This window comes from Sinocyclocheilus rhinocerous, unplaced genomic scaffold (genome assembly GCF_001515625.1).
Source record: "Sinocyclocheilus rhinocerous isolate Xijiao unplaced genomic scaffold, SAMN03320098_v1.1 scaffold1763, whole genome shotgun sequence".
Classification (NCBI taxonomy): domain Eukaryota; kingdom Metazoa; phylum Chordata; class Actinopteri; order Cypriniformes; family Cyprinidae; genus Sinocyclocheilus; species Sinocyclocheilus rhinocerous.
The window spans coordinates 351,788-369,430 of record NW_015640500.1 but is presented as its reverse complement, the minus strand read 5'-3'; the positions used below and the strand labels follow the sequence as shown (position 1 = coordinate 369,430).

The following is a 17,643-nucleotide window of genomic DNA, read 5'->3' as shown; positions in this document are numbered from 1 at the left end:
TCAGAAGTTATATGTGTGTGTGTGTGTGTGTGTTGAAAAGACTGATATCTCAGTCATGATTAACTGATCTTCTTCACCTCCACTGAGATACAATTTGTATGGACGACATTTATGATATATGATACTCTTATAGAATCTCTGTGTCATTTATGGAGCTGAAAGACATGATGGACACTGCAAATTATTGTTGTATGGAAAAAAAAAACAATGAATGCAGGTGAGTGAATAATGACAGAATTTAAATTTTAAAAACATATATATTCAGTGCCTTGCGAAAGTATTCATGATTTTTTTTTTTTGTTATGTTGCTGCATTACGTTAAACGTCATTAAAATATTTTTTTCACATCTATCTACACTCCATAGACCATAATGGCAAAGCAAAAAACTGATTTGTGACAACTTTGAAAAAAAACTAAAATAAGTACATCGCATAAGTATTCAACTTAAACTCGGTACTTAGTTGAAGCCCCTTTACAGCCTCCAGTCTTTTTGGATATGATGCGACAAGCTTTGCACATCTGCATTTGCCAATTATCTGACATTCTTCTCCTCACCTCTTCACCTCTCATGCTCTGTCATGTTGGATGGGGGCCGACAGACATTTTCAAGTTTCTCCAGAAATGTTTGGGTTCAAGCCCAAGGACATTCACAGAGTTGTCTATAAGCCACTCTTGCATTGTCTAGTCCTGCTGGAAGGTGAACCTTCTGCCCAGTCCAGGTTCTGAATGTTCTGTCAAGGTTTTCATTAAGGCTATTTCTGTGTTGAGCTTTCCTTCTACTCTGACGAGTCCCCGATGCTGGAAAATACCCCCACAGCATGAGGCTGCTACCACCACACTTTACTGTTGGGATGGTACTGCGCAGGTGATGAGCAGTACCTGTTTTCCTCCATACAAGCTGCTTGGAATTGCGGTTCATCAGACCAGAGAATCTAGTTTCTCACAGTATGAGAGTCCTTTTTTTTTTTCAAATTTCAACTGGGTTTTCATGTATCTTCACTGAGAGGATTGAGTTTGGCCACACCACCATAAAGCCCAGATCGGTGGAGTGTTGCAGTGATGTTTGTCCTTCTGTAGGTTTCTCCCATCTCCATACATGATCATGGAGCTCAACTAGAGTGGCCATCAGCTTCTTGTTCACCATTCTAACCCAGGTTCTTCTCCATCGATTGCTCAGTTTGGCCAGGAAAACAACTCTAGGAAGATCTCCTGGCTGTTCCAAACTTCTTCCATTAAGGATAATGGAGGCTACATGCTTCTGTTAATCCTCAATGCAGCAGATTTTTTTTCTGAAATCTTCCCTAGATCAGTGTCTTGACACAATCCTGTCTCTGAGCTCTACAGAGAGTTCTTTAGCTGTTAGACATTTTTATTGAGAGGTGTGCGCATTTTCAAATCATACCCATTCAATTGAATTTGCCACAGGTTAACTCCATTCGAAGTGTAGCGATATCTACAAGCAATATTGGAATAAGCAACAACATAATCTGAAAAAAATACTTTCGCAAGGCACCTATATATATATATATAAACAGGTGCCAACTTTGGGGCACTATTTTGTGCCTACACTCTGAGAGAGGAAAAAAAGGTACTAAACTGTCAGGGCTGTACCTTACTAATTATGTTCACTTTAATATATATATGAAGAGTTCAGATGCAAAAGCCTCTAAATGCCGTCTGAAATATTCATCTAAAATGAACATTTTTATCAGGCTCCTATATTTATGATCAGTTATTTCACTTTAATTGCATAGAAAATGACCTATACATTGCCATTAGAGTAAAATTACTGAACCTAAACATAGGAGTCTGAGAAAAAAATGCTCATTTTAGACGAAAATGTCAGATGAGAATCATGTCTCCTAACATTGTTCTTCCCTCACCAAACAGATGCGCAGGTATGCAAGTGTCCAAAGCAAATTACTTTGGTCAAATGTTAGAATGTCATGCTGTCTTTGGCTTACAAGTCTTGAGTTTCTTACATGCACGTTCTAACGGGATTATTTCAAGAACGGATTTAGGACCATGATTCAATATGTTCCGTGATCGTTACTGGCGAAAATAGACAAAAAAATGTCAAATTAACCACAGTTTTTTTGTAATTCAGAGTTCATTTTATCCCACTCGAGGCCAAGAGGAAGAAACACTAGAAGCGTCATTACCGGTGAACAAACTAATGCCAAAATAAAAGTCCTTAGGCGCGATCCTATGGATCGTTCTAAAATGTTTGATCGTTCTGAGGTGCCTATATTTATGTTGTTATTTCACTTTAATTGCATAGAAAATGACCTATACATTGCCATTAGAGTAAAATTACTGAACCTAAACATAGGAGTCTGAGAAAAAAATGCTCATTTTAGACGAAAATGTCAGATGGTACTTAGAGGCTTTTGCATTTTGCATATTATATTATATTATGTTATATTATATTATATTATATTATGTTATGTTATGTTATGTTATGTTATGTTATGTTATGTTATGTTATGTTATGTTATGTTATGTTATGTTATGTTATGTTATGTTATGTTATGTTATGTTATGTTATGTTATATTATATTATGTTATGTTATGTTATGTTATGTTATGTTGTATTGTATTGTATTGTATTATATTATATTATTATGTTATATTATCAAACTATAATAGCATCTCAGTGATACAGAGATAACACTGTTCTGTTCTCAAATTAAGTTTACCTTGATTTTTCTTCTTTGTTTTAAAAGATGCAGGAAGTATATTGTAGGTACAGTCAGCTGGTTATTATTGCAAAATAAACCAGGTCAGGGTGATCGATGAAGGAGAAGTTTATGGATTATCTGGTTTCTTGTGTCACACTGTTCATCCTGCATATTTCACCACAACATATACCAAATACATACATATGTTCATGAAATTGAATAAGGTTTATAATGTTTGTAATGTATGTGCACGAATGGGCTTAGAAAGTCAGGGCTTTGTCTTCTCATGACAAGGAAGGGTTAACATTCTTCATGCCCATCCCACATAATAAACAGTGGTGGAGCCCAACAGCCAAGGGCCAATGATGACCACCAGACTACTTACCTCGCTGAACACTCTCACAACACACAGGAGATCACATCTCTACAATGACAGACAAGTCTCTCTTTAACAGATCTCCAAATTCATCTTCAATCGAGGATAAGAGACAAAGAATCTGAGAAACGGAAGAGTGTCATCTATGATGGGTAAAGAAAACTCAATTGTCATCTTTCAGTATTTTATATATATTTTTTTACTTTAAAAAAGATTATAGGGAAGTGGATTTTACTTTTTTTTTTGAATCTGTCTATAAATGCACATATAAGTGTATCCAGGTATTCCATAAATTAACCTCAACTAAAACAAACTATCGATCATACTCAAACAGATGAATCGCTGATGGGCACAACAGCATCAGAATAACAACAGCTTTAACACAACAAAGCATTAATGGCTGCAAATGTCACTTCTCTGGACCTCAATTAGACCGCCATGTCCTGAAGAGAAACAGGAGCTCTCTGGTGAGCTGAAGTTCTGGAAAAGGTCAGAGGTCTTGGGTTAAGCATGGTGTCAGTAGAGGTCTCTGCGGCTTTTGTGTTGTGCTGTGTGCTGATGAAAGCCAGAGCTCTGGTGAGTATTTCACTATACTGACATGCCAGTTTGCACAGATTTGTCTAGACTTTACCTTGTGAAAAAGAATGCGCTCAACTGTATCAAATGTGCATGTGTACTTCACTTATTTGATGTGCGAGTCAATACATTTTCATTGTACTACATTGCAACTTCAAGATTAAAAATGTGCAGGTATCAATAGAAATGACATTAAAAACATATTTAGGTTTACTATTAATGCGTGTCAGTACATTCGGCAGTACACTTTAACCATATTTCAAAAACAATAAAAGTAATTAAAATATTACATATAGAATTGTACTTAAGCCTATACTTAAGTGGGTCAAAAACACTCTGACACACACAGTTCACACTTAAGTCCATTCTTATAAAGTATATAATTTCTGTTATAATAATAATTCAGTACCTGAATATATGAACAACTTGTTTATTTGGTTAAGACAATCTGTTAGTTTGAAAGGTTCCTTCCTATTCGTTCTTGTCTCTATCAATATTTACCAATTTTGATTCAGAGAATTGCCTAAAAACTACTTTAAGTATAACAGTATATGTGAAATTAATTGTGATAAAGAATGAGACCAAATTAAGTGCAAATATACTGCATGTGAATATGCAAACACTTACCTAAACTATCAGATCAACATAAATGAATACAAAAAATATATACTTAATCGACAAATGTTATGAATGACTGTGCATGCTCATTTGGAGATATCTGTGGTGCTTTTAATCTTCTCTAATGTGACTAAAATGTAAATGGATTTTTACTTTAAATCCAGTTTTGAATCCAATTCAGAATTCAGGGTCATTGACTGGTTGAACACATGCGATCATCTTCTGTCGATCAGCTTTCCCAACTGTCTAGTTGAATCAATGTCTCATCAGCCACACAAGTAGATTTGTTTGGTTTGATTGGTCCATGAGAAGACCGCAGACAGGGCTGTGTGTGTGAGATTCCCCAGCCAAGAAATCACTTGAAAGGGAAATTGAAAGAGAAATTACTGCGAAGGGAAAATGACCCTTTTCACCTTTCACTCTTTTTTTCACATTTTTGTTAGGTATTAAAGGTAGAAAAAGTATATTAGTCTTTTGCTTAATGTGGTATCCAATGGTATCAGCAAACTACAAATGTGAAAGCTCAATTCTTCTAAGACATTTTTTTCTGAAATTTAGCTTGGGCACAAAGAAAAGTTTTTTTTTCTTTTTTCTCAGGGCTGTGCATGTCCTATATTTCTTGCTATTGAGGAAATGAAAGTGTATCTCTTTGTTTGTCCTGTCAGCTTCAGAAAGAATGACTGGCTAATGCATGTACATGTTCAATGAAGCAGAAAATGAGTCTGTCAGTGAGAGATGAACACTCGATAAACAGACAATTTAGAAAGGGAATTAACATGACCCAGAGAAGCACTATTGATCAAGAGCACTGCCATGCCACTAATTGCATTTTCACTGGAGAACACAGGTGTATAACATCCTAGTGAAATGATCTTCAGAAATATTCAGATATATTTTTAGATTATTCTGCAAGTTCAGAAGTTTACTTCTCGACTACTGAAATAGAATAACCCTCTTCAAACATGAATTAAATGTGTAATGAAATAAACCCGCACTTATGTCTATCAGATGACATCCTTACAATTGTTTTAACACTGGGCAGTCACACAAACCAATTATTACCAATCAATGGCAATAGATTGTGTGAGAGTGTGGTTCATTAATGCCTATGTTTTTCAGGGGTAAAAAAACACACAAATCAAATGAGACAGTTGGTTAATTGACTTTTTGCAGTTTTAGTGAAATGATTTCACATGTAATTTCACTTGCTCCCTTAAGGACTAATGTGAACTGTAATGATGACGCTGTGATTATAATGTTATGTTTGTGCGTGCATGAAATTGTAAAGCATTTTGGTATTGCATTTGTAATTAGAAATTTTGAGTGTGGTACAATTTAAGAGAAAAAGCCATATACATTTTGTGATGCTTTTACAAACACACACACACACACACACACACACACACACAAATAAATACATATATGCATACATAAAATTATTTTCAAAAATACATTCACAATATCATACTTTACAACTATTATTTATATATATATATATATATTTTTTTTTTTTTTAAACCCGCAAGCATTACTGTTATATTGCTCAAATTAAGGGTTACAGATCTGAACAAACCCAAAGTATTAAACTTTGGCTAGTAATTCATTCCCAACTCTGTGTGCTACAACTGAACAATCCCTGAAATCACGCGGCTTGTAGAGCGATGATATGCTATGGTTTATCTAAGTGACTGGACAATTTGGTGTAAAGCATAAACTTACATTGAAGGAGGGATTCAAGTCCTATAGAGACCAGAATATCTTTTTCTTCTTATTATTATTCAATAAGAAAACAAACAGGGTCAAATCTGATTTCAACTTGACTTTAATTGTAATTAGTTTAGTTCCCTGTGGTGAAATATGGCCATATCATTATGATTTCTGCTTATCTGTACACATTTGTGAAAATGTAAGATTTTGCATGGAATCATTTTTTAACGTTAATCTTGCTATAAGTTCATTATTAGTAACATGAAACAACAACAACAAAGAAAACTATGATATATTATGATAAAAGTAATTTATCATAGATGTACATGTTTGGGTGTTCAGGGTGGTTGTTAGGAGGTTGCTCATAAATTCTGATCAAAAGTGCTAATTTTCAAGTCTCTGTGGTATTCTGGTCTCGAGATTTAGTTAAGGTCTTATATTTTTTTAACATGAAATCATATGTTTGATCACTTAGAATGGACATTTGTTCTCAACAATTCTTTCTTTCTTTCTTTCTATCTTTCTTTCTTTTTTTCTTTCTATTTCTAATTGCCAGTGTGTGAGTCTGAGGTTTCGTTTGGTGGTTGTGAATGTATTCAGGGCACAAATGCTTCTGTGTTTAGTCGTGAGGACCCAGAGATCAGGGCTCATAATATGGGACAGCGGTGAGGGATGGCCATGGGTGTGGGGTGTGTAAGGTTGGATATGCTCTCTCATACTGAAGGTTGAAGAGAGCTCGTCACATACCACAGGACTGTGCAAATATTTCACAACACTGAGAGACAGCACATCAGCCTAAAAGAAGGTGTGCTAGATGTAGTGATAGATGGATGATATGTCAATGATTTCAGCTGAGATTGTGGAAAATGATAAACCAACACTTATATGCATAGAAACTAAGGGAGCTCGTTGTTATTCTTTTGCGGTCCCACATGTGCAGATGAAAATGGTGAACCAACTTTTTTTCAACATTATTTCACTCTTAATATTTTATACTTACTTTAGTGTGTTAGTTATCACATCAAAATACAGTAAGTGTGCTTCTTTAAAGCATGACAAATGATTATTTAAAATGTGTTTTAAATCAAAACTTGTAATATCCACATTAAAGTGGATTTTGTAAAAGTGACATGTTTGGGTGTTCAGGGTGGTTGTTAGGAGGTTGCTCATAAATTCTGATCAAAAGTGCTAATTTTCAAGTCTCTGTGGTATTCTGGTCTCGAGATTTAGTTAAGGTCTTATATTTTTTTAACATGAAATCATATGTTTGATCACTTAGAATGGACATTTGTTCTCAACAATTCTTTCTTTCTTTCTTTCTATCTTTCTTTCTTTTTTTCTTTCTATTTCTAATTGCCAGTGTGTGAGTCTGAGGTTTCGTTTGGTGGTTGTGAATGTATTCAGGGCACAAATGCTTCTGTGTTTAGTCGTGAGGACCCAGAGATCAGGGCTCATAATATGGGACAGCGGTGAGGGATGGCCATGGGTGTGGGGTGTGTAAGGTTGGATATGCTCTCTCATACTGAAGGTTGAAGAGAGCTCGTCACATACCACAGGACTGTGCAAATATGTCACAACACTGAGAGACAGCACATCAGCCTAAAAGAAGGTGTGCTAGATGTAGTGATAGATGGATGATATGTCAATGATTTCAGCTGAGATTGTGGAAAATGATAAACCAACACTTATATGCATAGAAACTAAGGGAGCTCGTTGTTATTCTTTTGCGGTCCCACATGTGCAGATGAAATGGTGAACCAACTTTTTTTCAACATTATTTCACTCTTAGTATTTTATACTTACTTTAGTGTGTTAGTTATCACATCAAAATACAGTAAGCGTGCTTCTTTAAAGCATGACAAATGATTATTTAAAATGTGTTTTAAAGCAAAACTTGTAATATCCACATTAAAGTGGATTTTGTAAAAGTGCATTTAAGTGTGTTAATAAGTACTGTATGTCATGAAAGTGAAATCTAAGTACACTTAAGTGCCCTTTTATTTAATCATTTTTAAGATTTCAAGTACACAAATGCACATTCAATACAGTTAAATCTGCTTTTTTGAATGCACATACAGTTATTTTTAGAAATATAATTTTATCTACCATGTAGAATGTACAATGACATTAAGAAAAGAAATACCACAACAAATCTCTCAGAATCAAAATATGTTGATGATGATGATATTCTGCTGTTAGTTTGGAATTATGTAAAGTGAAAAGATGTGAAAGGGAGAGAGTAATGTTCTCTCTTTCTGTGTTGCTCTTACTACAGATTGATTCTGATGACGTCATCACCAGAGATGAACAGATCTTTCTTCTGATTGATGCACGGGCGAGGTGTGAGAGAAGCATCCGTGCACAGTTAGATGTGGTCAGAGGTATTCTAGTGTATTTCTGCTTGATATGTGCACTTAATTGTAAGTCTGCTTTGGTGAGAAATCAAATGTGCATGTAATTATTGTGTGAGTAAAGGACCATTATACAATGTCAGAATTGACTAATTATGTGGCCTGTTGAGGAGAAGCATGCTATTATTTTTAAAACCAATCAGGCTTATGATTTTCACTTGACAGATGATAAAACAGGAGAAAAAAATCCCATATGACTCATATATGCTGATATCTACCCTGCCTACCATATCTATCTAATTAAATTAAATGTTTAATTCAGTATAACATAAAAACGTACTTGCGACAAATGGACAGCTATACTGAAGCTATCAGAAGATTGTATCTTCCTACCCCCACAGATCTAATTTCCTGAAGACAGCAGGATCTATGATTATGGCAAATTAGACTGTAGCCCTGGTTATAGGAAGATTTTAAGATAAGGAACATTGATTTAAGCCCAGTTTCCATTGTTACTTGTAGTGATGAGTCACTTTACAGCGGGATACAGTATTGCCTAACTGTGTGATGAATGTGAATCCACTGCTGTTGGGTTTTTGAGAAAATATACAGGACTATATATTGGGTTGAGGAGATTAATTTGACTCGTCACCTTCAAACATTTTGTTGGAGGATACTTTGACTGCATAGATGTATTCCATGTTATACTTTTGGTAAAACATGATATTTGTGTGTATTGTCAGAGGATCACTGTGTTCCTGAATGGGATGGGATAATCTGCTGGCCCATGGGAAAGCTCAATCAGATGGTTGCAGTTCTGTGTCCCGAGTACATCTATGATTTCAACCACAAAGGTCTGCTAAACCCCCCTGAACTAAATAAAATTAAATCTGAAGTATGTCATTTCTCCAGTTTTGAGAAAATTAACCTATGAATGCCTTACTTATACTACTCTGCATATTAAGCTGGGAGAGCAAAAAGTCTTTTAACACTGAAAACTTACTTACAGAAAAGAAGTATATTTCAAATTCATTTCACTAGGTAAACTTCAGTAAAGCATACTTTATGAAGTAAGTACACTAAAATCAATGTACTAGTAGTATACTTGTAACTGTACAATTTCAGTACTTCTTGGGACTAAATGGCCCTGCATTTTAGTTTATTTTAGTTTTAAGTAAACAAAACATGACATTTACACTCACTAGGTACCCCCTAGTTGACCACTAGATGCCACCTGGCGACTACACCGAAGGGGTGGGAGGGGGTGCCAGGACCCGTGGGTGAAATAAATTGAGGGACCGGCAGAGAAAGAGACCCTTGAGGAGCCGGTGGAGGAACAGCCCACAGTGGAGTCGATGGAGGGAGGCCAGGGTGGAGCCTTGGCAGTGAATCAAGGGGAACCAGTGGATTGATCGACCGAGGTGGAGCCAAGGAGACAAAGACCCAGGATGACACTGCTGGTCTGGAGGCCCATGGCGGAGCCACATGCTCATGGGACTGAAATGCAGCTGAAGTTTAAAGACCAAGGTTGAGCCGGTGGGAGAGAGGGAGCCAGAGGGAAGAGGAGCCCTGTAGAGCCAAAGGAGTAGAGAGCTGAGGCATAGCCGCAGACCCGAAAGTCTGTAGCAAAACCTGGGTGACTCCTGACCGAGGCGGAACCAGAGGGACAAGGGAGACCTGTGGAGCCAAAGCGATGACGGACCATGGTGGAGACAAGAGAGTGTGAAGCCAAGGTAGAGCGATGGGTTGACAGGCCATGGTATAGCCATGGGCTCGGAGGCCCGAGGTGGAGCCAGGGAATCCAAGCACCTAGGTTGAGCTGAGGGAGTGTTGAGGGTGTGAGTCTGTGGTCGGCGAATTGCAAACAAAGTCCTCCTCCACTTCATCCATGGTGAAAGAGGAACCACCACTCATAATGAGCACTTCCTTGACAAAAAAAAACAAAACAAAAAAAACAACAACCTTAATTTCCCTTGGGGACCATCAACAGGAAAAGGGATATTGGTTTTTAACTGTTCATTAAGTCCTGTATAATAAAATTAAATGCTGCTAGATACATCTCGTTTCTAGGACTGTTTTTCTGTCACAGTGAGAGCACAGCAAGTAGAGAAAATGTGGATCTAAATGCAGCTTTCTTCTTTATTGAAAGTACTTAAAGAGATAGTTCACCTTCAGTTGCTGGTCCCCATTGACTTTTTTTTTCCATAATATGGAAATCAATAGGGACCAGCAACTGAAGGTGAACTGTCCCTTTAAGTTTAAATTTGTTAAGTATATATATGACACATAAGTACATAAAAACTAGACTGAAATTATACTCTCTTATTTTTATTAAAATACTAAAAGCACACTTCTTTTTTGTAAAGGTTCTTCAGCTTTAAACACTGCACAAAATAGCTGTAGAAATGTCCTCAGAGGCTGATACTTTTTTGGTGTATCTATCTATATACTACTTAAGTATTAAGCATTTCGGTTTTGCATTGTAGGTTATGCATATCGCCACTGTGATACATCAGGCAACTGGGAGCAGGTGTCCACTATAAACCGGACATGGGCCAACTACACGGAATGCACCACCTACCTGCACACTAACCACAGCAATCAGGAGGTGTGTGCAAATTTCATAACTCATAGGCAGCTATAACCTAATTTATGGCATGCATTGCTGTTTCTATTGCTCATATTTAGTGATTTAAACAAATCCCTAATTAAAAGTAATACATTTCAGAATGTAACTCATTGGCAGAGTCAAGTCATTGACATCACTTGGTAGATGGTTAAACAAAATTTGAACAAAATGGTTAAAAATGTCAGTATTCAAAATTCAATTGAAAGAGGAACCGAACCATTTCTTTAGACAAATATATCATAGAAGCTTTGATATGGACTCTTTTTACATGGGTCAGTAACCAGCCACCTATAGCAACCACACAGAAACATATACATAGCAACACAGAAAAGTCTTTAATTTGGAGATGAAGAGTATTTTTTGTCCAAAAGGTCTAAAATAAGAGCATGGACTAAAATGTACAGACATTAACATGTTCATAATTCTATATGTGTACTATTTTGCTGTGTTTTTAGGAGGTCTTTGAGCGACTTTACCTCATGTACACTATTGGATACTCCATATCACTGGCGGCATTACTGGTGGCTGTCTTTATCCTTTGCTATTTCAAGTAAGTATAATTAACATTTCGACAAGACTAATATCATTTTTTGAAAATATAAGAGTGGCATTGAATATATCCAGGACAGTAAACAAATTAAAAATCAAATCTAATACAGCAAGATGCTAGATGTTTCCATGTCCACTCAATCTGTGGCTGATTCATGTTGATGAGTGTGTCTTAATGCATATATACATCCAAAACCATGTGTATAGACGCAAACTTACGTTGATTGAGATATCTTTGCTATGATCTGATCACACAGTCAGCAGGTATTCTGCTCTCTGAGGAATAAAGTAGGGAATAGTTGTGCCAGGCTTTTTGTAATTTACCCATGCAGAGCCAAAACTTTGAATTTAGTCCACCACACTAGTAATTAATAATAATAATACTTAACTAGTAACAAGTAATTGTGAAATTACATATAAATATGTACTTAAGTCATACTTTAAGTGGGTCAAAACACTCTTAAGTTCAACTAATTGCACTTAATGTAAATTTAAATTACAGAAATTGTCAGAAAACATTATATTAAGTTCGCACTTAGTTATATTCTTTTAAAGCATATTATTTTCATTGTAAGTACTCTTTAAAAAAGTATGTACTAAAAAGTATGCCAACTTCTTTTTCACAAGTGATAGTTGCGTCCGAAATCTCAAAATTGCATAAGTACTACATTTGACTTCACAACAGTTAAAAAAGGTATGTTCCATACAGTATATGTGTGGTGTATGAATGCAGTCCTGATGTACTACATCTGCGTTGTCTTGTGACCTATGAGACAATGAAATGAATCATTTTCCACAACTACTTCGAAGTCAATTTGATTATTTTCTCTTCTGTGTTTCTTTTTTTTTTCTCTAGACGTCTCCATTGCACCCGTAACTACATCCACATCCACCTCTTCACCTCATTCATATTCCGAGCAATTAGTATATTTGTGAAAGACGCCGTTCTTTATACTGTCACAGAAGAGGGCAAACTAGAAGATGGGTCCGTTGGACAAAGACCCTACATGGTACTCACAAAAACACATTTGCACATGAATACATAAATACTGTACATAAATAACACAAATTGTCTGCAGAGCCCAACATTAGTTTTATTGGTCGGTATGCTATCAGGTGGGCTGCAAGGTTGCTGTGACGCTCTTCCTGTATCTCTTGGCAACCAATCATTATTGGATCCTGGTGGAGGGTCTGTATTTGCATAGTCTGATCTTCATGGCCTTCCTGTCTGACAAAAACTGTCTGTGGGCTTTAACAATCATAGGCTGGGGTGAGTTGTCACTTTTAATTTGAAGATAACATTTGAAAGTAATATTAGAAAGGAAAACTTGAAATCGCATCATATGACCCCTTTAAGCAATCCATTATGACCTTGAGGGTGAATAGTGTTTTCCTTTAATGTCCTGTTTCAGACTCTCTTGCTTCCTCTTTCATAGGAATACCCGCAGTGTTTGTATCCATATGGGTCAGTGCCCGGGTGTCTCTGGCAGACACACAGTAGGTTTACACACACAAACATGTGGCACAGATGCATTCAGCACCTACATTCAAAGGTTTCTGTTAAACCTCGAAATGTTAACACCTCCCATCAGACCACACATTTTTCTTCCAAAAGGTTTAGGTTTTGTCACATAGTTTTTTAGCAAATTCCAGGCAGGACCTATTGTCGGCCTTTCTAAAAATAGTCACTGGCTGAGCCTGTCACAAAACTGCACGGGGACACGAAGGCTGAGAATCCAAGTGCAGCAGTTTATTAGAGGAATAATCCACAATCGTAGTCAAAACAGGCTTGAGGACAAACACATCATAATCTGTGATGCTGTCTACACTGGTGCGCCGCGACACGACAAATCCCCGACAGTAAACTGCTGCCTCATTCTACTTATGATGTACTGACAAAATTCTAATGATTTGCAACGGTCGTTTTGTCGCGTCCAGTGTAGACAGACTTTAGCTGTTGCGGTGCGGCGTGACAACTGTCCCATCCGGTGTAGACACGGTGTTACAGCTGCAGCTATGACACATGCAAGACTAATGAGCAACAGGTGAAAACAATCAGGCATGATGAGTCCAGGCAATGGATTATGGGATATGTAGTCCAGGATAGAATGGCAACGGTATGGGATGGATGATACGCAGCTTAATATTCCACTCAATCCAAGTGGTTCTCCATTATTTTGTTTGTTAGTAGGGTCTACATTGTTTAGGCAAGATTAAAGGATTTGGTTGTCACACAAATAAACACAAATAAGACTGAGTGTGTTGTTTTTAAATCACTATTTTACTAAACACTTGTGATCGACTTAAGAATTTTGGTAAGACTTTACAATAAGGTTTCATTTGTTAACATTAGTTAACTATATTAGTTAACATGAACAACACTTATACAGCATTTATTAATCTTAGTTGATGTTTAATACGTTATTTAAATTAAAAGTTGTATCTGTTAACATTAGTTAATGCACTGTGAACTAACATGAACATGTTTATTAACTAACATTGACAAAGGTTAATAAATGTTACCAGAATTGTATTATATTATTACATCTTTGTTGGATGCTGTCCAGGTGCAGCAAGATTAATGTTCAAACGGTAGCTCAGAAAACACATAAGGTAAAATATCCACTATCACAGACACTCGCATTTGGTCAGGTTTAGATTTTTCAAAAGACCATTGAGTTTGCTGAAAAACAGTTGGTAATTTGCTCTGGATTTTTGTTTTACACTGTCACTTTAGAGAAGTAAAATAGTTCCCCAGTGTTAAAAAAAGGTGTGAATACTACAGTGGTGAAAAGAAAAATCACAATTTAATATTCATGCCACCTGCAACACAGTGAAAACTATTGATGATTGTGAATACTTTCTAAAGCGCTGAAGGCTGGATTTCTTCATCTCTAGGTGCTGGGATATAAGCGCAGGCAATCTGAAATGGATCTATCAAGTACCAATCCTGGCTGCCATTGTTGTAAGAATTTTTTTCTCCAATAAATTATAATAATAATTCAAATATTTAAATTCAGTATGCCATATGCAGTAACAAAAATCTGTACTTTATAAAATGCAAAATATATTATCCATATTTTACAAATACTAAACATTTCCTATCAGTAAATACCCACCTGAAAATTCACTTATTTTTTGTGTGTTTTACTTATCTAGGTAAACTTCTTCCTCTTCCTCAATATCATCAGGGTTTTGGCCTCTAAGTTGTGGGAAACAAACACAGGAAAACTGGACCCTAGACAGCAGTACAGGTTATAAATTACTACACACACACACACACACACACACACACACACACACGTGATTTGCAGTGATTTGTTTGCTGTGGCCTGTATAGGAAGCTGCTGAAGTCAACCCTGGTGCTGATGCCGCTGTTTGGAGTTCATTACATGCTGTTTATGGCTCTTCCATACACTGATGTCACAGGTCTGCTGTGGCAGATTCAGATGCATTATGAGATGCTCTTCAACTCTTCACAGGTATATTCCAGTTTTAAAAAAATCACATCCAGCCAGCAAGCATATGAAGGAAATTACATTGGGATTCAACTGAGAAGCAGAAGAAGAGTCTTTGTTCACAGTGACAATAATTTACACTTACAGTGACAAGACAAACGGAATTATTCATTTTCAATGAGAATTTGTGATTTGAGATGACAGGATAACACTTTACACGAAGGTCCCATTAGTTAATGCATTAACTAACATTAACTAAAAATGAACAACACATTTGTTACGGAATTTATTACGGTACACTTTTTTTTTTTTAGATTAGTTAAAGATTAAATAAATATTAGAATACATTTTAGATTAAGATTAGTTTGAGATTAAATACAAATATTAATTGTTACTATAGTTCATGCTAACTCAGGTCCATTTAAATAATATTAACAGATACAACGTTCACCATACAAATAACTTGTCTCTGGAAATGTTCATGTTACTTTAATTTGGTTAGGACACATGAAATATCATACATGGTTGTTGCCCTGAAAAAGTGTGTGCTTTTCCTTTATGGTGAATTTCATTTCCACAGGGTTTCTTTGTGGCGTTTATTTACTGCTTTTGCAATGGGGAGGTGAGTGTTTGACACTTTAGATTAATATATGAGTGTGCTTACTGTATTTACCTAAAGTGTGGCTCTAATTGGTGTGAACTTGAACAATTCAATAAGCTTTCATATCTATTGAGATGTGCGTGTTTAAAGTGCAGAGTGTAATTTCTGAAGTAATGTAATTGTAAGAATAATGACTTTAGCTAATGTTGCTGTTTTGACTCAAGCAAACGGTACAATGTTTTGATAGCCCCAAAGTATTTACAGTTTTTGGTAGAATCAACCTACAAAAGGTTTATATTTGTCTTATTTGTCTCTGCATATTCAAAGGCATGGCTCACTTAAAAATTTAAAGGCATAGTTCACCCAGAAATCAAAGTTCCGTCATTAATTACTCACCCTCATGTCGTTCCATACCCGTAAGACCTTTGTTCATCTTCAGAACACATATTAAGATATTTTTGATGAAATCCGAGAGCTCTCTGACCCTCCATAGACAGCAAGGAAACTACCACGTTCAATGCCCAGAAAGGCAGTAAGGACATCGGTAAAATATACATGTGACATCAGGGGTTCAACCTTAATTTTATGAAGCTACGAGAATACTTTTTGTGCACAAAGAAAACAAAAATAACGAATTTATTCAACAGTTACCTTGCTGTCTATATCTTAATATGTGTTCTGAAGATGAACGAAGGTCTTACGTGTTTGCAACGAAATGAGGGTGAGTAATTAATTACGGAATTTTCATTTTTGGGTGAACTATCCCTTTAAATTCTGTCATCTTTTACTCAAACTTTTCATTCTGAGTTTTTGTCCTTGTGACTATTGCTTAAAATTCTTTCACACAATTTGGACTGACATAAGGGTGAATACAGGAATTTAATTTCGGAGTGAACTACCCACCTTATTTTGAAACGTGAAAGAAGCTATTTTCAGTGAGTGTGCAAGACTTCTGATTCATTAGCCGCTACAATAGGTAAATGACAAGGAGAATAAAAAGTGCTGTAAACAGTAAACTATTTGTGCTACAAATCAGTGTGTTTATAATTACAATAATACAGTACACACATTCAAGTTACAATTAGCCATGTCCGTGACTTATACTGTCTTTTTACGCGTTGCATCGCGCCGCGTAAACATAAAACCATGTCTGCATTTGTGATCGGAGAAATGACAAACAACAAGCGCTACTCTACACTGCTCAAAACTCGCGTTTGAATCGTCAGTGGCAAATTCTTTATAATATAAATAACGTACTTACAGTCTGTGAGTCAACAACATGTGACGATCCCGGGCTGGACTCCGCTTCGTCCATGGTGATCCGGCGATCCACAGCGCGAAGTTGATGTATTTCCTCAGCAACCAGCACGGATCAGCTCTAGGCATGACGAAACGGATATCATCCTCTTTTGGAAGGCCAAACAAAGTAGTTTCGCTTTCACAGCATGGGTCATCCACGGAAGCCACCTCAGCGTGCTTCATGCCCAGGCACGAGAGGCAGCGATCGTGACCATCACCCGGCGCCAGGTAACGACCGCACCCAGAAACACACGGATGGTACGACATCTTTAAAAAGACGCGTCTTTAAAAAGACGTTCCACCCGTGAAGCTCTTTTAGATGGAAACTGCTCTTTTAGTGTGCTGAAGCGCACAGGGGAGATGGCCGTCTGCAACACACACAGGGGTAGTGCAGCCTGTTGTGTGCAACCCACTCGACACGGGAAAACCACCGCCGCTGAAGCGCCGTACCACCAGCACGAGAGCCCACGAAGAGCGTGCTTGACTGTAGTTTTTACTACCGTAGAAGGTCAGGAGCAGAACGATAGAACCACTCGGCTCCGAAGCGAAAAGCTGAATATGCGCTGCATCTGCTGCCTACTTATACTCACGCTGTGATCAGCAGCAGCTGGATGCAATAATCGCATGCCAATGTGCATTGGCTCATTTAGTTTACACTCGAAGTAGATTGGTCCCTCTAAGCGAGATCCCAATTCGTCGGTCATCCGACGTGACGTCGAGAGTGACCGACTGAAAGGGAACAATATATTTTCACAATTTTGGGGGGAATAAAATGTTGTATATAATCAAGCAAATTA

At 36.9% G+C, this 17,643-nt stretch overlaps 1 protein-coding gene across 1 annotated transcript in view; it reads left to right on the top strand.

The window, feature by feature from the left end:
- The first annotated feature begins 3,568 nt into the window (after positions 1-3,568).
- pth3r (parathyroid hormone 3 receptor) overlaps positions 3,569-17,643 on the top strand; it is a 15,663-nt gene continuing 1,588 nt past the window's right edge. The window contains exons 1-12 of the mRNA XM_016569461.1: positions 3,569-3,634; positions 8,235-8,340; positions 9,054-9,164; positions 10,797-10,918; positions 11,395-11,489; positions 12,345-12,498; positions 12,605-12,758; positions 12,925-12,985; positions 14,387-14,453; positions 14,648-14,742; positions 14,829-14,970; positions 15,527-15,568. Of these exons, the coding sequence (XP_016424947.1) occupies positions 3,569-3,634; positions 8,235-8,340; positions 9,054-9,164; positions 10,797-10,918; positions 11,395-11,489; positions 12,345-12,498; positions 12,605-12,758; positions 12,925-12,985; positions 14,387-14,453; positions 14,648-14,742; positions 14,829-14,970; positions 15,527-15,568 (1,215 nt within the window). The remainder of the gene's footprint in view (positions 3,635-8,234; positions 8,341-9,053; positions 9,165-10,796; positions 10,919-11,394; positions 11,490-12,344; positions 12,499-12,604; positions 12,759-12,924; positions 12,986-14,386; positions 14,454-14,647; positions 14,743-14,828; positions 14,971-15,526; positions 15,569-17,643) is intronic.